General features: G+C 46.2%; 1 protein-coding gene across 3 annotated transcripts in view; it reads right to left on the minus strand.

Annotated features, from left to right (window-relative positions):
- FHOD1 (formin homology 2 domain containing 1) overlaps positions 1-22,153 on the minus strand; it is a 281,432-nt gene extending 259,279 nt beyond the window's left edge. For 2 of the 3 annotated variants that reach the window (XM_068261737.1, XM_068261735.1), the window contains exon 1: positions 21,874-22,153. In XM_068261737.1, coding sequence (XP_068117838.1) covers positions 21,874-22,038 — 165 coding nt within the window. In that variant the 5' untranslated portion in view covers positions 22,039-22,153. The remainder of the gene's footprint in view (positions 1-21,873) is intronic. The other variant, XM_068261736.1, reaches the window with a different exon arrangement.
- Between the last annotated feature and the right edge of the window lie 2,336 nt (positions 22,154-24,489).

Consider the following 24,489-nt stretch of genomic DNA (forward strand, 5'->3'; position numbering starts at 1 on the left):
AAAGCAAGCTAGATATATGACAGTGCAGTTTCAATGCAGAGCTCAGTGGAAGGAGGTGTGGCAATGCATACACTATTTCAAGTCGAAAATAAAAAAAATAAAAAAAGACTAAAGGGAGGAAATAACATCAGGATTGGCTTCAGTCAGAAGCAGTAAACATGGAAAATGCCTGGAACACTTTTCTCATTACTTACTATTTAAAGGGAACCAGAGATGTCCCATTGATGAAAAAATGAAAAAGATTATATACATACATACCTGGTGCTTCCTCCAGCCCCATACACGGCGATTGATCCCATGCCGCCGTCCACCGCTGCCCGCAACTACGATAACGGGCTCCCGTCGCTGACGTCATCGGAGCCAGCTACGCAGGAGAAGTGCGCCCTCTACCTATCTCTCCATACACTGCTGCAAAGATATGCAAAGAGCACACCTCTGCTACGCTAGACTGACTCCGACTGACGGAACAGCGCGGAGCCGGTTCTCGTAGCTGCTAGCAGCGGTGGACCGCGCTGTGGGATCGATCAACGCGTATGGGGCTGGAGGAAGCCCCAGGTATGTATAACATCTTTATTTTGTAATCTCTGGTTCCCTTTAAAATTCACTGAAATCAAAACGTGGACAGTACAATGCATCTGTTATGTAAGTAGAACATGAAGTTATCTACCGGTACTCGATATGTGTGTTTTTGTTTCAGGGATAGTATGGCTGACGTCCCTGCTGTTTTAATTCCCTTCCACCTTAAGTTGTGTGGTTGGTAGGGAAAGGAACAGAAGTGCATAAAAATAAAAACTTTGGAAAACTAGCTTTCACAAAGTCTATTGCTTACAAGCGGAAAGGACCTGTTGTCAAAAATACAGTAGAATGCACCTTTATGAAGCAACTTCCTCTTATATAATCCGCAGACGCAGCTATGTTCAGGTTCATATCGAATGATAAACGTCACATGGAAGTAAGTTGTATGGAATGGAAACACATTTATCACATTATTTACATTAAGCGGATCTCTGTCACATATATATGTCTGACATTAAAAAGACCAGAGGCCTGCCTGAATTCCATTCCCTACGATGTTACTGTAAAGAGAGAGATATATTCTGGCCGCACATAACTCTGATATACGATGAGCTGGGGGATCAAGAAAGCAAAGAATCCCTATAAACAATTACGACGGATCATTATGTAAAGAACAATGCGATGTTTATATTACTATGCGATCTCAGCCGGCGTGTGTAAACTCTGCAGACCCCGCTAGGCCCAGAGATAAGACCTCTGCATGGTGAGTGCAGCCATGCCTGGCCTGTACAGAACAGATAGCAGATAAAGAGGCCCTGTACACAGGGATCTGGACACTAATCTGGGTTTATAGGTCTGGCTGGGAACACACAAAGATCACTAATGCAAGAATAACATACCGTATGCTGCACAGAGGACTCCATACACACCTATAGGTAGCCATAGACAGGAAACGCCAAGTGAAAGTTCACAAGTTTTGCACATCAGCTCCCCCACATCCTGCACATAGCACATACTTGCCAACATTAAAGTGGGCTCAGCCCCCAAAACTAATGGACAATGCCAGTTGTCTGACTTCTGCGCTGATACTCCGCCTCTCGTCACTGGCCCAGAATGAGCAGCAGATCAGATGCTTGTTCCATGTGAGACTCAAATACAACTAAAGCCTGAAACCTCAGCAGGACAGCCAGGCAACCGGCATGGTTTATAAGGGAAGGAAGATGGCAGTCTTCATATTCTTCTTACTTTAGGTACCAGATGCATCTTTGCTATCCCTGTGCATTAACCCCCTTGGCGGTAGGACTCTTTACGGATTTTAAAGTCTAAAAGCGGTATGATTCTTTTGCACCCTTTCAGACCCTAAAACCAGGAAAAGTCATGCTGCCAGGGAGATCTGCAGCAGTTCTGCAATCACTCACCTCCCTGGCTCCAGTGCTGCAGTTATGCCTCCATCCTCCGGGTGGCGCTGCAACTCTAGTGAAATTGCCGGCTGTCGTCATGACAGCCGGAGATCTCACCAGCAGGAAGCAGAGCCCCGGAGGAGAGGAAGAAGAATGGCGGCTGATGTCGGGATCCCCCGGGAGGTATGTACAACCACCTGCTGCGCGCTATACTCTGCACAGACCTCCCGGCGGCTACCTCGAGCAGAGGTCGGGATTACCACTCTTAGCTGCTGCGGTCTTCCGCCCCGACCCTAGCTCGGGGTTACCGTCAAGGAGGTTAGCGGTGTACCCACATCGCACTTTTACAGACATTTTTCCCACCGACCGGCAATTTATTAGCAATGAGCGGTTGTGGGATGGTGTAATGGTTAAAGAGACTGCGTAACAAAAATTGCATCCTGTTTTTTATCATCCTACAAGTTCCAAAAGCTATTCTAATGTGTTCTGGCTTACTGCAGCACTTTCTACTAACACAGTCTCTGTAATAAATCAATGTATCTTTCCCCTGTCAGACTTGTCGGCCTGTGTCTGGAAGGCTGCCAAGTTCTTCAGTGTTGTGGTTCTGTGATGCATCTCCCCCCTCCAGGCCCCTCTCTGCACACTGCCTGTGTGTTATTTAGGATTAGAGCAGCTTCTCTCTTCTCTCTCTTATCTTTTACAAGCTGGATAAATCGTCCTCTGAGCTGGCTGGGCTTTCACATACTGAGGAATTACAAACAAGGGCAAAGCTGTTTGCAGGAAGAAAAGAGCAGCCTGAAACTTCAGTGCATGGGGGAAAGAAACACACAAATGATCTCTTGAGATTCAAAAGGAAGGCTGTATACAGCCTGCTTGTGTATGGATGTATTTTCTATGTGTGGACATACTGTACATCAACCTACTTCCTGTTTTGGTGGCCATTTTGTTTGTTTACAAACAAACTTTTTAAAACTGTTTTTAACCACTTTTAATGCGGCGAGGAGCGGCGAAATTGTGACAGAGGGTAATAGGAGATGTCCCCTAACGCACTGGTATGTTTACTTTTGAGCGATTTTAACAATACAGATTCTCTTTAAGGGCTCTGCCTCTGACACAGGAGACCAGGGTTCGAATCTTGGCTTTGAGTCCGCCAGGAGAAAAGCGCGAAATAAATGTTATTTGTCTTGTCTTGTTTTGTTTCTGCAATCTTGCAACATGGGCAAAGGCACAGGATCACGCAAATGTCGCTAAGCATCATGCAGCGATAATGGCCGTCATGGCAGATCAGATCTTTAAGAACCCCAATGACTCCGTGCAAAGTACTGTGATCGCTTCACTTGTTGGCGCCTGTCGTGTAACATCGTGAGAATGAAGAGGCGTCGCTTAATGACCGTCGTGAAGGGGACATCATTGGACCCGTCGGGTAATGGAGTACGTGGCTTAAAAAGAACCTGAACTGAAAATAAAAAGTCAAAATAACCATACACAGGTTATAATTCCCTCCTGTGTAGTCTACCCATCAATCTCTCTCTCCTCTCCTGCATCCCATTTCTCCACTGTGATCAATGGAATTCTCCATCCTCCATTTTAAAAATGGTCATTACCCCAAAACAGCTTCCTGGTCAGCACACTGTTAAACTGTAATATCACCCACTTGAGCCATAGGGAAACATGGACATTACCTTGCACATTCAGTTGTAACTGACAGCTGCTGATATATAACTGACAGCAACTGGTATATTTCAGTTCTGACAAAATATTGTCAGAACTGGAAGGGATCACTGTAAGAAGAAAATGGTGAGCTTCTGAAAGGAACAGGCGGTGGGGTTAGCATGTAATATTCATTTGCAGTTACATCATGTATTTATTTTAAATTATTTTACTCACTTCAGGTTCCCTTTAAGTTTCTGGGGCTGACAACCCTCTGGATTTAACTGATGGGCGGGTCAATCAGGTGTAACCACATGACACATGAGTGTAGCATCAACCAATGAAATTTCTCAAACAGATGGAACCGCTTAGCAGTCTACAGTATAATTTACGAAAAAATGCCAATTAAGATATTAAAGGACAACTGAAGCAAGAGGGATGTGGAGGCTGCCATATTTATTTCTTGTTAAACCATACCAGTTGCCTGGCAGCCCTGCTGATCTGCGGCTGCAGTAGTGTCTGAATCACACACCTGGAACAAGCATGCAGTTAATCCAGTCAGATCTGACAATAATGTCAAAAGCACCTGATGCTTGTTAAGGTTCTATGGCTAAAGGCATTATTATTATTATTATTTAGTATTTATATAGCGCCGACATCTTCCGCAGCGCTGTACAGAGCATATTGTCTTGTCACTAACTGTCCTTCAGAGAAGCTAACAATCTAATCCCTACCAAAGTCATATGTCCTATGTGTATGTATCGTGTAGTGTATTGTAGTCTAGGGCCAATTTAGGGGATGTGGGATGTGGGAGGAGACTGGAGTGCCCGGAGGAAACCCAGTGTTCTCCCTAGGCTCTTTTAGCCGGGTGCTCCACCCGGCTAGTTTTGGTGACCACCCGGCTGTCATCGGCTCACCTCCTCTTATTCTGTAAGCAGAGTTGCTCACAGAAGCACTGGCCCTGCATTCTCATCTCGCCCCACTCGGCTACTTTTTCATGCCACCCGGCTGGAAAAAAATTCTGGGGAGAACACTGAAACCCACGCAGGCACGGGGAGAACATACAAACTCCTTGCAGATGTTGACTGGCTGGGATTCGAACCAGGGACCCAGCGCTGCAAGGCGAGAGCGCTAACCACTACCTCCACCTTTTTTTCAGCCCACTACATTATGAATAAGCCCAATTAATAAAAATACATCTTGCCATAAAAGGCAGTGTTGCTTTTTTTCTATAGGATCTGATGAAGAACATCCACAACAGTCGCTGAATAACTTCTGAGTCTTATCGCATTTCCTGTCTAGTTTCCTTACTTCAACTTGAGATGAAGCAATTCCCTTCAAACACCATCAAAAGCCAGCAAATGAGATTTCGTAATCACCCCTTGATGTGTTTGGTGAAGAATAACGCAGGAATTTGTACATCTCCATGCTTGGCTCGGGCAGGTGAGTGATGTGGTGTGGGGGAGGGTGAGGGGGATAGCGATAGCCAGTGAGGCGCATACAGAACATGTATAGCTATATGCTGTTACACATCATTGCTTGGTCATTGCCTCCTATGGGGACAGTTTTACGAGCCTTCCATAACTTCTGGAATTCAGTAGCAGTCACACCTTTTCCACGGTTGAGATAAAAGACTTCATAGACAAAGCTGGATGGGACCACAGAGCATCACAACAGGCTAACAAAGTGAACCCGAGGTGAAAATAAGCTGATGAGATAAACAGTATTTATTCTCCTACTCCTAAAAACGACTTTTTTAGATATCCCATGGTTTTATTTTATATTTAAACATTTACAAAATAGATTGAATGTTTTATTGTCTCTGTTCAATGGCAGTCTATTGAGTGTCCCAGAGTTAAAATACATGAACTATTGACCTTTTTCTCTCTCCCATGCCTTCGCAAATTGTATTTTCCCAGGAAAACTTGTGTGTCTTTAATTTGCTTATCAGTGATGTTTACTATATTCCTGACAAGCTACTGACAAGCCAAAAGCGGTCACTTCCATGCCCAAAAATTAACTCTTTCAAGCAGCAACATAAAACAAGAAAAACAGCCTGGTTATTAATATGTTTTGCACTGTACATACACATGTTTATCTCATCATGTCACCTCGGGTACACTTTAAAGCGGAACTCAAGCCAAAATCCTATAAAGCTGCTTGAAGAACTTTACCGGGGCCCTGCGGTGAAACTAGGGGATGAAGTGACTCCCAAGAAGGTTCTATGGTATCCAAAACCTTCCCTCTCCATAGCCGAGTAACTAACTCATTATTTTGCAGTTCCCTTCAGTATTTTAATGTGCCTCGTTAAAGGGATTCGAAATGAAAAATGCCATACTTAAGCGACCTGGGGCTTCCTCCAGTGTCTCCCCCCCCCCCCCCCCCCCCCCCCCCCAGTCCACAAGGTCCCTCTGCATCCTCTGGGCTCCCTCTGTTCTTCTAGACCAGAGGTGTCAAACTCAAATACAAAAAGTGGGCCGAAATTGAACACTGGGACCTAGACGCGGGCCAACCTCAATGTCTACTGGCCACTTTCCTCCATTATTAAGTTCCTTGGTGTCCAATGGCCCCCCTCTCCTATACAGTTCCCTGGTGTTTAGTACTTTCCCCCTATACCCCCATATGGCTTCCCTGGTGTTCTAGGGATTCACCTCAACATAGCTTCCCTTTTGGTCTAGAGTGGGTCAAACATAATGCAAAGTGGGGAAACCACTTGAGGGACACATTTAATGGCTCTGAGGGCCAAATTTGGCCCGCGGGCCGGAGTTTGACATGAATGCTCTATATCAGTGGTCCTCAAACTAAGGCCGTGGTCCGAATGCATCCCCCAAAGGCTTTTTCACTGGCCCCCAAAAACAAAATGTATAACTTATAGATGCGGCTCACTGCACCGAAATATCTGTGGCCCACATGTAGAATAGCAGTGCTGGCACCACCCATCCACATACTGTAGAAGCCAGTGAGCTGTCATTTGCAGGCTTCCAATCCAATTCTGCATCAGGTGACAGTGCTGTCCAACTGGATGGCAGGTTGTCACCTGGGTATGCTTCACTGTCTGGCGCACAAAGACGTTCTTCGGGCGCCGCATGATTGACTGGCTGCTGCTGGGAGGTCTCCTCCGGGCATGATTGGGGGGAATCAATACCTAGATTCAATGTAATGTTTTTCAACATAATTGTTGCATGTTCCGGCCCCCCAGCAGTCTGAAGTATATTGACCTGGCGCTTGACCGAAAAAGTTTGGGGAGCCCTGCTCTCTATACTTCATCTGAAGAGGAAGCCTTGCACTGGGCATGTGCTCTTACAGTACAGAGCTCTGCAAACAATAAAACTGCAGAAATCAGTCAGCCTTTCTTATCTCCGGGCCTTATTAGCAGACGGAACACAGCGATACGGAACCCCAGGGCTGTACGGGAAGGACCGCCGGGGAGAACGGGAACAGCAGGTCCCTCTTACTGGCCGCAGCTGCCAAAGCTCCCCTCCAATCTTGCAAGTAAATCTCACAGTGAGTAATAGCAGTGGCGCAGCAACCCGGGAGCAGGATATACAGTAGCCACAATAGGAAGTGCGTCCCGCTCTCCCACAGCGGCACCGACGACACGGCCGCAGAAAGACAAAGAGACAGAAACACAAACAATGGGATTCAGTTTCATAAGAGATGATGCTTCTACAACAATGCCAGTTCAAGGTCTGTCTGTCGTTCATTAATGTGCATCTCCTAGTTACAGAATGTCATTACGCGGCCAGGCTAATATATTTATCATTCTATTAATGCTGGGCATGGTTTTCATTTTGTACTGTTGTTATTGTGTATTTATATAGTGCTGACACCTTTCCAGCCCATTAGAGAGTACATAGTCATGTCACTGACTGTCCTCAGAGGAGCTCACAATCTAATCCCTGCCATCTAATCTCCTACCATATTATTATGTATTTATATAGCACTGACATCTTCTGCAGCACATTACAGAGTACATAGTCATGTCACTGACTGTCCTCAGAGGAGCTCACAATCTAATCCCTGCCATGGTCAATCTAATCTCCTACCATATTATTATGTATTTATATAGCACTGACATCTTCTGCAGCACTTTACAGAGTACATAGTCATGTCACTGACCGTCCTTAGAAAATTTGCATCAGCTTGGAATTCTCAGTATCTCATTGGCCATTCTGAGCCGTCAGCTTGATTGCAGTGAAAACAGTACAATGACACTTAAAATGCAATAGTATAGTTCCACCCCTCATACAGTATCATATACATTCCACACAAAAATATGGGGTTTTCAATGAAAAACAAGTCTTTTATTCTTCAAGTTTTAAAATTTCTTCAAGATTGCGGACAAGTATGTAAAAGACCAATTCAGGATTCCACATCATACAAAAGGACTGCCTGACACGTGTTTCACGGCCAAAGACCGCTTCCTCAGAGGCATACAGTACACACACATCTGTTAAAAAATACACATATAATATAAATTGTACAATTCGTTACATACCAACCATGGTCTATGTGTATATCAGGATACAGGCACTTGGGGAAAATTCATAAATATATATCCGTATCTTACCAAATGTCGGTTCATGAATAGTATCACCTCGCAATCTGTAAAAATTGCATAGAAGCATAAGGACCAAATCTAGCCTACATATACATCAAGTGCTCAGAGCCCAATTGATTGCAGTGAAACTTGATAAAGGAGCAAAAAACATTCTGAAACCTCATTGTATATCTGATGTAACTGAAGTTGCAATAAGTTGCAAAAATAGTTTAAAGAAAACCCGAACTGAAAATTAAAAGTCAAAATAAACACACACACGTCATACTAACCTCCCATGTAGTCTACTCCTCAATCTTCTTCTCCTTTCTTGTTTCCTGTTTGTCCACTGTAATCAAGGGAATTCTCCATCCTCCATTTTGAAAATGGCCATTACCCCATAACAGCTTTCTGCTCAGCACACTGTTAAACTGTAACATCGCCCACTTGAGCCATAGGGAAACATGGCACATCAGTTGTCCTCTCAGCTGTAACTGACAGCAACTGATATATTTCAGATCTGACAAAATATTGTCAGAACTGGAAGGGATCATTGCCAGAAGAAAATGGTGAGCTTCTGAGTGGAACTGATGGCAAGGTAACTATGTAATGTTCATTTGAAGTTACCTCATGTGTTTATTTTGAATAATTTTTCTCAGTTCAGATTCCCTTTAAAACGCATTTAAAGAAATAGTGCCGGTCTACATTCTTCCAAGCAGCTGTCAGTGTGGTTACAGCAGATAACCCTCCCTGCTAGGAATCCTGGGAAATGTAGTCCTGAGACCAACAAGCAGCACCATCTCCTCCCAGTAGCACTGCTACGTAGCCTCCGTAGAAGCGCGTTCGGAGCGAAACGGCCATCAGGCATCCTTCACCCAGCACCCACCAGCCAATTCATGCCTTCTCTCACTTTGGTATGTGCAATACTGTTTGTCTACTTTTGCTATCTGCACCTGTGACTTTTTGCACAATTTTACATCAATAAACCAGCATTCCACAGCAGTGCCAGCTCTACTCCATTTTTGTTTTGCACTTTTTGGAGTTACAGGTTCTCTTTAACCTCCCTGGCATTCTATTTAGGTGATCCAATTGATTTTCATAAACTTGTTTCCCCTGTAACTTGCCAAAATGTGTCAAGCAAGGGTCTAGTATACAGTGCAGGAGAGTATTGACTTGTATACACATCAATACTGCTCACAGCATGTTTTGTATTGACGTGTATAACCGTCAATACCGCTAGGGAGGTTAAGAGCGCATGCTACACTGACAGGACCATGCATAGTTTGCGCTCGCTTGTATTAGCCTGTGGTATGTTTTGTAAATCTAGCCCCATGTGTGAGATTAGCCTAAAAATGTATCAAGAACTTAATCAAAAGACATTCAGGAAGAGTGTGAGTGTGTGTGTGTGTGTGTGTGTGTGTGTGTGTGTGTGTGTGTGTGTGTGTGTGTGTGTGTGTGTGTGTGTGTGTGTGAGTGTGTGAGTGTGTGTGTGTGTGAGAGAGAGAGAGTGTGTGTGAGTGTGAGAGAGTGTGTGTGTGAGTGTGAGAGAGTGTGTGAGAGTGTGTGTGTGAGTGTGTGTGTGAGTGTGAGAGAGTGTGTGAGAGTGTGTGTGTGAGTGTGTGTGTGAGTGTGTGTGTGAGTGTGTGTGTGAGTGTGTGTGTGTGAGTGTGTGTGTGAGTGTGTGTGTGTGAGTGTGTGTGTGAGTGTGAGAGAGTGTGTGTGTGAGTGTGAGAGAGTGTGTGTGTGAGTGTGAGAGAGTGTGTGTGTGAGTGTGAGAGAGTGTGTGTGTGAGTGTGAGAGAGTGTGTGTGTGAGTGTGAGAGAGTGTGTGTGTGAGTGTGAGAGAGTGTGTGTGTGAGTGTGAGAGAGTGTGTGTGTGAGTGTGAGAGAGTGTGTGTGTGAGTGTGAGAGAGTGTGTGTGTGAGTGTGAGAGAGTGTGTGTGTGAGTGTGAGAGAGTGTGTGTGTGAGTGTGAGAGAGTGTGTGTGTGAGTGTGAGAGAGTGTGTGTGTGAGTGTGAGAGAGTGTGTGTGTGAGTGTGAGAGAGTGTGTGTGTGAGTGTGAGAGAGTGTGTGTGTGAGTGTGAGAGAGTGTGTGTGTGAGTGTGAGAGAGTGTGTGTGTGTGAGTGTGAGAGAGTGTGTGTGTGTGAGTGTGAGAGAGTGTGTGTGTGAGTGTGATAGAGTGTGTGTGTGAGTGTGAGAGAGTGTGTGTGTGAGTGTGAGAGAGTGTGTGTGTGAGTGTGAGGGAGTGTGTGTGTGTGTGAGAGAAAGTGTGTGTGAGTGTGAGAGAGTGTGTGTGTGAGTGTGAGAGTGTGTGTGAGAGTGTGTGTGAGTGTGTGAGTGTGAGAGTGTGTGTGAGTGTGAGTGTGTGTGTGAGTGTGAGTGTGTGTGTGAGTGTGAGTGTGTGTGTGAGTGTGAGAGTGTGTGTGAGTGTGAGAGTGTGTGTCAGTAAGTGCAAGTGTGTGAGTGTGGTGGGGAGGCTATAGAAGCCCAGAGTTATTCCTTTATTTCACAAACTCCCCAAACAAAAACACTCAGCAAGTTCAGTCAATCAGAACTTTTTCTGGGCAAAGCTCAAATTTGCAATGTGAAGTATGCGTTTTGGAGCGCGGCGAGCGGCTCGGGTCACGAAGGCGAGCAATCAGGAGACATGAGCTACATAACAATCCTCTGGAGATCAAAGCAACGTGCTTCAACCGAATGGAAAAATCAGCAATTAGGCAAAAGAAAAGGTTCATGGAATTAATCAAATTCACTTATTTCAATGGCTCGCACTCTGAGCCTTTGGCTGGCCGCGTGCGTCTATCTAGGGGGATCACAGAGTCCTGTTAATTTCCCTGTGAAGCCGGCATATAAAACCAGAGCTGATGTAAACCATAAAGCGCGGAAAGCGAGGGCATGCCGGTTCCAGGCCTGATGTCAGCCGCAGCCTCTGACAGGTAGATAAGCCAGCAGATGATTTGGCATCCGCACAGCAGCCAGGGGAGAATAAACAGCTGACGTCCCACAAGCAGGGAAGGCCCCAGATCCTTCCAGCACAGCAAGTTCCATCGCACAAGGTCTATTTATACACCAACTGCCGCATTCATTGATAACTGAAACCTGGACCGCTACCCCTGCAGGATCACCCTTTCTACAAGTTCAAATAAGACCTACAGAACTAACCTTGCAATGGACTTAATCTTTAGATTCGATGACTTTGAAGTGAATTTCCGAATTCGTAAAAAAAACAAAACAAAAATCCCATTTCAAGCCACCAGCCAACTATTATTATTTAATTGCAAAGCGCCAACATATTCTGTGTCGCTGTACAAAGTGAAAAACAAACATGGGGTACATAATACAGACAATGATATACACCCATATACAAAGCACATAATTGGTGACAAAATACAGAATTGATACAAAATACAGAATTGGTAATTACAGTGAGAAAAGTAACACGATAGAAAAAATATACTAGGATATCTAGTAGGAGTGCAACTTGACCTTAGGTCAAAGGGGGAAATAGCCTAAGGTAGAGCATATGCTTTCCATGCCTACGTAGAACAAGGGCATCAAACTTAAATACAAACTGTGCCAAAATTGAACACTGGGACCAAGTCACGGTCCAACCTCTAAGTCTAGTGGCCACCTATCTCCCTTATAAAGTTCCCTGGTGTGTAATAGCCCACTCCTTCCCCTATACAGTTCCCTGGTGTCTAGTGGTCCTCCCCCCATCTATACAATTCCTTGGTGTTTAGTGGCCCTCCTCCCTCAACTATGCAGTTCCTTGGTGTCTAGTGGCTCCCTTCCCTCTCCTATACAGTTCCCTGGTATCTAGTGCTGTCCCACTCCACATATGGCTTCCCTGGTGATTTAGGGCTCCTCCAATATAGCTTCTCTGGTGGTCTAGAGTATGCCAAACATAATGCAGAGTGGGGAAACCACCTCAGGGCCAAATCTGACGGCTCCGAGGGCCAGATTTGGAGTTTGACGTGTATGGTCTAGAAAAAAGATACCCGCAAATTTGGGGGAGCTGGATAATGCAGATAGTAGGCTAACGGTAATGCTCCCAGTATCCTACTATCACCTGACCTAACGAATCACTCAAACTTTAGGGCTTTTTCCACTATGAGCAATTCACTGCATTTTCTCGCAAGCGAATTTAGACAGAAAAGCAGCTTATTGAAATCAATAGATCGCCATCCAAATTAGTAAAACAAAGGAGAAAAAAAAAACGACAAGCACGCAAAGGAGAAAAAAAAATCATGGTACGCAAGTGAATCTTTTTGAATCAACAAAATTGGACGATTACTTTAATTTTCTTAAAAGTGAAAGTGAGTGGTTGTAAGTGAAGTGCATTAGAGTGTATAGACAATAACTGTTCACCACTTGAGACAGAAGTACACAAGTCAGATGAAAGCTGTGAACAGATGTTGTAATGCAGAGCTACACGTTATAATAAGAAAGTCCAGACACACCGCTGTCACATAAAAAAAAATCTTGACATTTGCAGCACGGTACATGAGTCACTGAGAAACACAGACAAAAACAAGAGCAATGTTTACATCCTTTAGGCTGCTTTCACAGTGGGACATTACAGGCGCACGTTAGTGCAGCCTGTAACGCACCCCAACTCACAGCACAGCAATGAAAAATCAATGGGCTGTTCACAGTGCCCACGTTGCGTTACACAGTAACGCTGCACGTTCGTTTGAAGTGCAGCATACTGTGCGTTCTAGACTGTTTGCACATGCTCAGTATGTTTTTTTTTTATTTTAAGGGCGGAGAGGAGGCGGGCAGAGGCCGCTACGTAGCCAGGCATATGGCTACTTGACATTCACTGCACTAGCAGTGTTTACTTCTTGGAGCGGCTGCTGATTGGCTGGCGGGACCACGTGATGCGGAGAGCTCCGCTCACGTGGTCTCCGCAGTGCCTCCGACAGAGCAGGCGCACCAAGAGCTGCTTGTAACGCGGCTCTTGGTAGCGTCCTGCTCCAACACCACCAGGCGTTGCGTTAGGGGCACATTATGTGCCCTATAACGTCCCCTAAACGCAACATCCTGGTGTGTAAGAGCCCTTATTATGCTGCTGTGGATGATCACATCATAAAAAGAGGCCTCAGGGTCCCAATGAGGCTTTCCCGTGCCCTGTGGCTGTGGGGAATCCAGCTCTGGCTCCTCCGACAAGCAATGATATATTTACCTCTCCGGGATCCTGTCTCACTAGCGGCTCTTCGTGTAAGGTGGAAATAGCCGAACCCGATCATATCTTCTCTACCGCACAGGCGCCCCAGGTATGTATAAAACTTTTATTTCCTGTCGTCTCAGGTACACTTTAAGCCAAAAAAACACCCAGCATGACAGCCAGTCAATTGGCAAATAAAGATGGCAGCCACCATATTTCTCTCAGTTCAGGTTTAATTTGAAGTGTCCTAGTTTGAAGTTTGTATCATTTTCATCATTACACTTGTAGCAATGACAAAGTATGGGGCGAACGTGTACTTCATGTAAGGTTTGCTGTTAGCCATGAACTGTACGAACAGTTTGTGCCATTATGGTATGAAAAGAGGGATCGTCATGCAAATAAAGTTCTTGCAGACTTTATTTTTTTTTTTCCACGGACTATTGATAGGCAGTGAAATGCCTCTCAAAACTCTCACAACTGCTCACTGCTACCTGGTAACTGCTCACTGCTGCCTGGTAACTGCTTGTTGCTGCTTGGTATCTGCTTGGTATCTGCTTGGTATCTGCTTGCTGAGCACACAGCTCAACAGTCCGTGGAAAAGAAGCCTGAAGCTACGTACACACATACGACAACGATCGTTCGTTGTGAACGACGAACGAACTTTTAATTGAGGAAAGAACGGCCTAAGTAAAGTTAGTTTTTAAAAGTGTGTAACGATCTGATCGTTAGAACGAACGTTACATCACGTAAAGCAATTATTGCGCTTGCGCATAAAAATGAGAAGTTCCATGGAGAAATAGTGAAATGCGCATGTCAAGCCTAGTACGAACGACCGTTTCCAACGATGTGCTACTTTTGCAAACAATCGTCGTTGGAAAAAATCCGCCAAGCTAGATCGTTCGTTTTTAACGATCTAGCTCGTCCGTCGTTAGACTTCATGGTCGTTGGCTGCTTTTTTGTTTGAAACGATCGGGGAACGATCATTTCAAACGACTATAGTCGCATGTGTGTACGCACCTTAAGGCTTCCCCCTACCAAGGCAAGTATCCCCCAGAGGGCTTTTTTTTTTTTAGTACAGGATGTCTTTCAGAATTAGTCCTAATAGATTAGGTTTGATAAGGTTCACTCAATAGGAACGGTCAACTAGATGCTAATAAATCAGAGTTGACGCCAATTGCATGCAAATGTATGCAGCTTGGAAAAGGACCAGATACAGCTGCTGCCTTTTACTGGTCAAATTCCAAAATGCGTAAGGCCTCTTTTCCACAGAGAGTGGGTAAGCAGTGAAAGGCCTCTTTTCCACGGACTGTTGATAGGCAGTGGAATGCCTCTCAAACTCTCACAACTGCATGGTAAATGCTCACTGCAGCCTGAAGGCTGCAGAAAACACAAGGTTGTCTCAGCCAAGCATTACAAGTGTCTCCAGTTTTCTTTGTGCACACATATGGGGACTGTGACCCACTGGGATAGGAACCCCACCCTTCGTCAAACAATTCAGGGCTGAGATCTGTACAGATGTATCGCTAGCCTGCAGGCTATTGATATGATCTGTTCCTATGGAGGATGGCCCACAAAGGGGGTGGGGGTAACAGGAGAACTACGCCCTCAGCCGGGCTGCTACGCCAGGCATATCGCTGACCGAGCGATGGTAGCAAATTCACTTAACAAGGACTGTTGCTCAATCAGTTCAGGGCATGCAACATAAACAGGATCCATTTTTGGAAGAAAAAAAAAGGAATTGCCATCATCTACTGAAAAACAGAGTAAAATAAAGTGCACATGTTCTTTCCAGCATTTGTGTGTTGAAGACCTTCCACGCATCCAACCACCATCTACGGGAGCGTTAGGGCAGTTGCCAGGCAGCAGCGGGCAGTTGCCAGGCAGCACAGCAGCAAGCAGTTGTGAAAGTTTGAGAGGCATTTCACTTTCTATGAACTGTCCGGGGAAAAGAGGCCTAAGCCACATCCACACTTTCAATTTTCCTAGGTCGAAACGATTCTTCCTTAATATTTTGGCTATGATTGGTGCTTTATAAATTAATAATAGTAGTAATGTTTACAAGTGTCCCATTTGACACAGCCGACCTGCCCCTGCCGGTCATTGAAGCGCACACACAAGCCTGCGAACCCAGATTCCAGAAAATAGCTCTCCGTAGTACTATACGGAGTACAACTAAAGTAAACTTTGTACGGTAATATCAGCAGGGCTGTGGAGTCGGTACAAAAATCTTCCGACTCCAACTCTGACTTCTCAGTTTCTGAAATCACCACTCCGACTCCGGGAACCCAAAATTGCTCAGACTCCGACACCTTAGTCTAATACTTAACAGGGCTGTGGATTTTGTACAAAAATCATGCAACTCCGACTCCCGACTCAGACTCCTCAGTTTCTGAAACCACGACTCCGAGTGCCCAAAATTGCCCCGACTCCTCGACTCCGACTCCACAGCCCTGAATATCAGAGGATATATTATATCCCGATCAGGCTTGCTGGACCACTCATGTTCTCCAAACCTAGGTGAGCCTCCGTCAATCTGACCCACCGACTACCGAGTCCCCCTTAAGATTTCCCCAGCCATGACACGTTTACGCCGTCTACATATTAACATCACATTATTAAGTATTGACGGTAAGGCAGACAATGAGGCAGTCATTAGTCAGTTGCTCCAGCAATTCCTGTGAGTCAGAGACATCAGATTTCACATGACGGTACATAACTTTCCTCAGCGGAAGACGTTCATGTCTGACACTTCAAAAAAAAGCACCACAAAGCACGTGCAACAAAACCGGTTTGACTGTCACTTTCTGTTTGGGAAGGGGGGGGGGGGAAGTGGACTCCCTACGTATTGTGGTGCAGAATGACACCAGTTACTAGGCTGCCCGCTTACAAACAGGTGCGCAAGCAACAAAGGCCGCTGGTCTCAGTGGGAACAAGGCCTGGTTTCTAAGGAGACCAAAATCTTATTTAGAAGCCAGGAGAGGGGTTTAGGCAAAAGCTGAGGAGATTGATCAAAAGGGTCATGAAAAGAGAGAGAGGTATGTTTCCAGCCAGACTGCACTGTGCCTGCCAACAATTACTTCAGCTAAATTTGAGATACACATATATGGAAGTGGGGCGTGTCTATATATTCCCAGACAGGCCTTAACCCTTTCACCTGTGCGCTGTACGAGCTTTGCTCTGCCATACAGCCAGCCACCCTGAGCTTAGCCAAGGAATGGATTAGGGTGACAATGACAGTCCAGGAAGAAGGCACAATGCCCGTGAAACCTTTTCCCAATGCCGCTCCTATGGATTTCCGACAGACAGAGACACTCATTCTGCAAAGCGTAACTTATAACGAGTGGGCAGCTGACCCCACAGATTGCAACTATGACAGATCACTGGCAGGAGGCTTTAGCAGCAAAGGATTATTATAGGGTGGATATTGAAGGGCTCTGAGGTGGGAGGGTCAACATGGGGCATCTCCAGAGGAGTCAATCAGAGGGGTGGAAAACATTAGCCACTTCAAGAAAGGACTTGCACAAACCATAAGTAACTCTACAGTTAGGTGGAGCATGCTCCTCGGACTACTGCAGTACACAAGGTACTAACTGTCGCTACTAAAAGGAGCACTCCAGCGAAAAAAAAGTAAGCAGTTAAAATCTGACAGGTATATCTCCTCACGGGGGTTTCTCAGGGTTTTCTAAAACATTTCCTGAAGGGCAGTTTAACTGCAAAAATAGTAAGATACCAGCTAACCTCTACTCACTTGCACACTATTCTGACAGTTAAGACTTATCTGCTGTTCAGGAAATGCTTTTGAAATCAAAGAAAACCCTGAGAATCCCCCCCATGAGGAGATCGACTAGTCCAAAACTTGTCAGTTCTGTCAGATTTTAACTGCATTTTTTTTCCTCGCTGGTCCTTCAAATTTGCTCTAGTGAACATAGGGAGGCTTTAGAGTGATATACTGAGGTCTAGTCCCAGACAAGCCACGGTCTCTAAAACTGGTATAGAATCCCTTTAGAGCAGGGGTGTCAAACTCCGATACAAAATGGGCTGAAATTGTACACTGGGACCTAATTGCGGGCCAACCTCAATGTTTACTGGCCACCTTCCTCCCTTATAAAGTTCTCTGGTGTCTAATGCCCCCCCCCCCCCCCCAGCTCCTATGCAGTTTCCTGGTGTCTAGTGGTCTTCGCTTTCCTGTACAGTTCCCTGGTGTCTAGAGGCCCCCACCCTCCCCTATATAGTTCCCTGGTGTATAGAGGCCCCCACTTTCCCCTATACAGATCCCTGGTGTTTGGTGCTTTCTCTCTCCCTCCCCCATATGGCTTCCCTGGTGGAGGGCTTCACCTCCAATATAGCTTACCTGGTGGTCTAATGTGGGCCAAACATAATGCAAAGTGGGGAAACCACTTGAAGGCCAAATTTAATGGCTCTGAGGGCCGGATTTGCCCTGCGGCCCGGAGTTCGACATGTATGCTTTAGAGGTACAGGGGCACTTAGCCTGCCTACTAAGCACCCCTCCATCACTGAGACTACTAGGTGAGATTGCTCTGGTCTGCGTCATACAACCATAGACACATGTGACATGAATTCCCAGGTTAACCTGCATGCATCATACAAAAAGGTAATCAGGTTCACTGGGACCCTCAAACCACAAGAATTCGAGCCGCTATTGCACAGAAGGCTGTCGGAAAGCCAACATCTGGTTAACCCTGAAACTCAACAACTGATTGTGAAATTCAGAGTCCTCCATAACAGTGGGGAGTAAATCGTAAAAAGACATTAACAAAACGTAAAAGCTTTCAACACGACAGAGTCTGCTGTCCATACTCGGTAAAAAAACAATTCCTGGCACATTTTTAAAGTGATACAACCCACAGAAGCCGCGTCGTCCTGTGACGCCTCGCTCAGGGGTAGTGGGATAGAGAACGTTGGTTTTCCGTCGCGACAGGCAATTCTCGTCCCCGCAAGGGGGCATGAAGCAGCGGCGGCTAGGCTACCCTGGAGGTCGCATGCGGCTTCTAGGGCTGGCAAAAACGACGAGTTAAATCGGGATCGGAACGCGGCGTTTGCGCAATCGCCGGTAATCACCAGTAACCGCGCGATGCTAAACGATCCCATTCACTTGAATAGGAGTGTTTAGCCGTCGAGTCCCGAACGCCTGGCGGTAAACGCGACCAAGCATCAGTGTTAAACAGTCCTAAAAAAAACACTGGATGTTTGGTCACGAATAGAACACCCCCCCCCCCAAATAGACTACACAACGCCAAGAGAGAGATTCTGGAATGAAGACTAAACCGATGTGAAAATAAACGGATGAGATAACAATTGGATCTACCCTCCTACTACTAAAATTGACTTTTTTAGATACCCCATGATTTTTTATTATATTTAAAAATGTACAAAGTAGATTGAATGTTTAATTGTCTCTGCTCAATGGCAGTCTATTAAGAGTCCCAGAGTGAAAATACATGAGCTCTCCCCTGCCCTGAGAAGTTGTATTCTGCTAGGAAAACTTTTATGGCTGAAATTTGCTTATCAGGGAGGCTTATTATATTCCTGACAAGGTACCAACAAGACAGAAGCTGTCACTTCCATGCCTGATTATTTCAGGAAGCAATAGAAAAAAAACACAGCCTGGTTATTAATACCTTTAGTACTGTACATACACATTTATCTCATGTCACCTCGGGTACACTTTAAAGGGAACCGGAGGTAGAGGGATATGGAGGCTGCCATATTTGTTTCCAATACCAGTTGCCCAGCAGTCATCCTGATCCTGTGTCTCTAAAACCTTTAGCCATAATTCTTAGCAAGCATGCAACAGATCAGGTACTCTGACTCAGGTTTTTACTGGATTAGCCATAAACTTCTTCCAGGGTTTTGACTCAGACACTACTTATGCCAGAAGATCAACAAGGACTGCCAGGCAACTGGCATTGTTTACACAGGAATAAATATGGCAGCCTCAATATCCTGCTCACCTCGGTTTCCCTTTAATCAACACTGCCATGTATCCCCCAACTACATTCAGCTCTAATATACTATCAGTCTCTAAACTTTAGGACCACCACTACTGCTACAAAACACAAACACTAAACTCTAAGTAATACAACATGCTGCAATGTTCTCGACACGAAACACTAAACTATCAAAGAAACGGTTAAATCTCATTGATTGCTAAAACACCCCAACTGAGTGTTTCAGTCAGCTCTGGAATCCCAATAACTGCATTCCTACATGTCACGTAACACCAACAAGGTACAAACAACGTAAACCGCCAAAGTGCTTGCTGTTAACCCTTACCACTCCCTAATGGAGGGGCTCAGTCTTTACTGGAATGACTACCAGAAACTTCAATATAAACACCCTAAAAGCAGTCATACAATCATAACCACATATCAGGGTGACATAAACCTCAAAATTACATTTGAACTCCAAATACGAGAGTCAGAGGGTTTTCTTAGGAAAACAAAAACACTGGAGAAGAGGACATCTGGGACTTCTTCTACGCCACCTACAATGTACACTTAACTGCAACATGTTTCAAAATTAGTTTACCAGTTAACTTCACTGGAATAGGTGCCAAGTTTGGTGGAGCTCTCATGCACTACACAGTAGAACAGAAACTTTTTTTGGACTAGAGCCTCCAAACAAACAAGTAAACCTAATAATGTATCCGTTAACCCCACATGCCATAAGAGCATCTGAATTTTTTTGGGTAACAGGACTATCGTGTACAGAATAGGAACCCCCAAATATTCCTACTAGCACAATGGTCATTTCAGGCAAATGATGTACGAGTAAAGACTTCAACATTATGCTAATACGTAACTCTTTGCAGAAAGGGACTCAATGTTATCCGGAATCTCAACTCTCAAGGACCCCTACACATTCCTGAGCAGGTTACTTTACTGTTACGAATCATCAATATGTAAAGAATGCCAAAAGTACACTAAACTTTCAAAGATCTACAAGGTACCCCAGCTTATTCTAGGAACCATATAGTCATCTCCAAGGCTACCAAACAGTCCTAGGCAGAGACCAAATTGCATTAATGTTTAAAAGCAGGAAAGGATGATGGCACATGTTGCTGATTTTCCGAAGTCACCACCACAGAGGAACTTCTATTCTTCCTGAACGAGGACCCCTTTCCCCAACACCTTATTTATTCACAACAATATCAATGGACCATGGACCTCAAATGACATTCAGGAAAGCCCACTGTTGTGGTGAAAATGTTGTCATTACGACTCAAAACCTTCCTTGCCATCCCATCCGTGATCTAACCATAATGACAAATACCGGTATGTCAAAAAACAGTACAATAATCATCCTTAAAAAACTCCACTTGAAAAAATACAAAACTTAATCGAGGCATCCAGGACAATCTCAACTCAGAACCCTGAAACCTCACCCAGATACCACCTCCTCCTCCAGGTGTCATCTAACCACTTTGACATGCATATGACCAACTCCTAAATAACATAAAGCTTCAAGATGCCACAGGACAGAATTCCAACCTTGCAGAGTTACTAACCATCTTATTGTAGAACTACCAAAACAAAAGTGTTAAGAGACCCCACAAATCACCTAATCATAGTGGTACTAAGAGGACACAGACCCTCCTTTATATCTTTCAGAAACTGATGCACAACTATATTGGGACTTCCAGAAACACTTCGAGGCGAGGCCACCGATGCTAGTTTAGGGGACCCAGCAGAAAACATCATAGCAAAACATCATAGAGAATGGTTCTCCAATCACAGCTCCCTCTACAGCACAAAGCATTGTGATTGGGCAAATTTACTACCACCTTTTGGAAGCCTAGCTGTTCAATGGGGTGCCGTCCACCCAATCACATTAGTTAAATTTCAATATGAGGATTCCTGCCGGATCCGCTAAAGAAGACCCCCAAACCTGACTGGCCAGATCACCCCTCCATCCCTTCAGCCACCAAATGTAACTATGGGGACATCAACGTAGCAAACTTAAAACCAACATTTAACACTAGTCTACTTTAGGGAAGCCGGCAGGAAACCTAACAGGGAAATTCTGAAATCTGACAGAACCCACAGGTCCATCTCCTCGTGGGGGATTCTCGGTTTTTTTTTTTCAACAGCATTTCCTGAACAACAGTTTAATTGCCAAAATAGTAAGATACCAGCCAGCCTCCCTACTCACTTGCACACTATTCTGTCAGTTTGACTTTGCAACTGCTGTTCAGGAAATGCTGTTGAAAACAAAGAAAACCCTGAGAATCACCCATGAGGAGATGCACTGGCCAAAAACCTGTCAGTTCTGTCAGATTTAAACGCCTAATTTTTTTTATTTTTTTTGCAATAGTGGTCCTTTAACTCTAAAAACATTGTTTTGCTCACAACAACCATCACAGAGGACCCCCAAACTCTCTGGTCAAAGACCCCAAAATATTACTGAATCACAATGAAAAAGTAATGTGACAAGGGCTCCACAATGACAAGACCCCCCTAAACTCCTAACAAGGGTCCTCAGTGTGCCTGGGACCCCAGTGTCTTCTTGCCTGTCGCCCCCCACAGGTCACACTGGGCAGCACACTGCCCCATCAGTGATGGGATGCCCCATGTAAGGCGTACCTTGAGCGGAGCCTCCAGCAGCTTGTGCAGGGCAGGCAGGTGCTCGCTGAGTGGGCTGCTCTCCGGGAAGTTGTACACCGGGGGTCTCCGGGGCTCGGGGAAGTTCGTGCAGATGAACGGGTCCATGTCGTCCAGGTACTGCACGCGGCACGGGATGGTCGCCATGGTGACGGAGGTAGCCAGAGGGGAGGCCCGCCGGGCTGACCGAGGGACCGAGCGAGAGAGCCCGGCACTTCACACTGTGCTGCTCCGCGCCGCATACAGCAGCCAGCAAGCAACCCCTGCACTGCCTGCCGGGGAGAGGGGCGCGGCCTGGCCACACGTCACTGCGACACGCCCACTCCGCCTGCCTGAGGGGAGAGAGCGCGAGACGGAGTGACTGACTGAGGACGGGGGAAAGTCACTGAGGGGACACATAGACTGAGACTGAGGAGAGAGTGACACTGAGGGGACCGGGGGAATGTCACTGAGGGGAGAGAGACACTGAGGAGAGAGAGACTGACACTGACGGGACACAGACTGACACTGAGGGGACACAGACTGACACTGAGGGGACACATAGACTGACACTGAGGGGACACATAGACTGAGACTGAGGAGAGAGTGACACTGAGGGGACCGGGGGAATGTCACTGAGGGGAGAGAGACACTGAGGAGAGAGAGGCTGACACTGACGGGACACAGACTGACACTGAGGGGACACACAGACTGACATTGAGGGGACACACAGACTGACACTGAGGGGACACAGACTGACACTGAGGGGACACACAGACTGACACTGAGGGGACACAGCAGTGGCGTAGCTAAGGAACAGTGGGCCCCGATGCAAGTTTTACAATGGGGCCCCCCTAAGCACTCTATATGTAACAATTGATATGGCGCACCAAAACCTGCCAAGGGCAACAACAGTGTCAGAGGTGCAAGAAAAGGATGGGAAACAGTTTGTTAAGGATTATCACTATTCAAAGTATCTATAGAAGTGATTATTATGAGCACAGGGCCAATAGAGAGCTAATACTGTAGTTGAGGGAGGGCCCTTCAGGGCCCCTCTGGCTCAAGGGCCCCGATGCGGTCGCTACCTCTGCAACCCCTATTGCTACGCCCCTGGGACACAGACTGACACTGAGGGGACACAGACTGATACTGAGGGGACACAGAGTGACACTGACGGGACACAGACTGACACTGAGGGGACACACAGACTGACACTGAGGGGACACATAGACTGAGACTGAGGAGAGAGTGACACTGAGGGGACCGGGGGAATGTTACTGAGGGGAGAGAGACACTGAGGAGAGAGAGACTGACACTGACGGGACACAGACTGACACTGAGGAGACCGGGGGAATGTCACTGAGGGGAGAGAGACACTGAGGAGAGAGAGACTGACACTGACGGGACACAGACTGACACTGAGGGGACACAGACTGACACTGAGGGGACACAGACTGACACTGAGGGGACACACAGACTGACACTGAGGGGACACAGACTGACACTGAGGGGACACAGACTGATACTGAGGGGACACAGAGTGACACTGACGGGACATAGACTGACACTGAGGGGACACACAGACTGACACTGACGGGACACAGACTGATACTGAGGGGACACAGACTGACACTGAGGGGACACAGAATGACACTGAGGAGACCGGGGGAATGTCACTGACAGGACACAGACTGACACTGAGGGGACACACACTGATACTGAGGGGACACAGACTGATACTGAGGGGACACAGACTGACACTGAGGAGCCCGGGGGAATGTCACTGAGGGGACACAGACTGACACTGAGGGGACACAGACTGAGACTGAGGGGACACAGACTGACACTGAGGGGTGACTGACACTGAGGAGACCGGGGGAATGTTACTGAGGGGACACAGAGTGACACTGAGGGGAGACTGACACTGAGGAGAGAGACTGCCTGTCACTGAGGAGAGAGAGACTGCCTGTCATTGAGGAGAGATAGACTGCCTGTCACTGAGGAGTGATAGACTGCCTGTCACTGAGGAGAGAGAGACTGCGTGTCACTGAGGAGAGAGAGACTGCCTGTCACTGAGGAGAGAGAGACTGCCTGTCACTGAAGAGAGAGAGACTGCCTGTCACTGAGGAGAGAGAGACTGCCTGTCACTGAGGAGAGATAGACTGCCTGTCACTGATGAGAGATAGACTGCCTGTCACTGAGGAGAGAGAGACTGCCTGTCACTGAGGAGAGATAGACTGCCTGTCAATGAGGAGAGATAGACTGCCTGTCACTGAGGAGTGATAGACTGCCTGTCACTGAGAAGAGATAGACTGCCCGTCACTGAGGAGAGAGAGACTGCCCGTCACTGAGGAGAGAGAGACTGCCTGTCACTGAGGAGAGATAGACTGCCTGTCACTGAGCAGAGATAGACTGCCTGTCACTGAGGAGTGATAGACTGCCTGTCACTGAGGAGAAATAGACTGCCTGTCACTGAGGAGAGATAGACTGCCTGACACTGAGAAGAGATATACTGCCTGTCACTGAGGAGAGATATACTTCCTGTCACTGAGGAGAGATAGACTGCCTGTCACTGAGGAGAGAGAGACTGCCTGTCACTGAGGAGAGAGATAATTCCTG

Source organism: Hyperolius riggenbachi, chromosome 11, assembly GCF_040937935.1.
Source record: "Hyperolius riggenbachi isolate aHypRig1 chromosome 11, aHypRig1.pri, whole genome shotgun sequence".
NCBI classification, from domain to species: Eukaryota; Metazoa; Chordata; class Amphibia; order Anura; family Hyperoliidae; genus Hyperolius; species Hyperolius riggenbachi.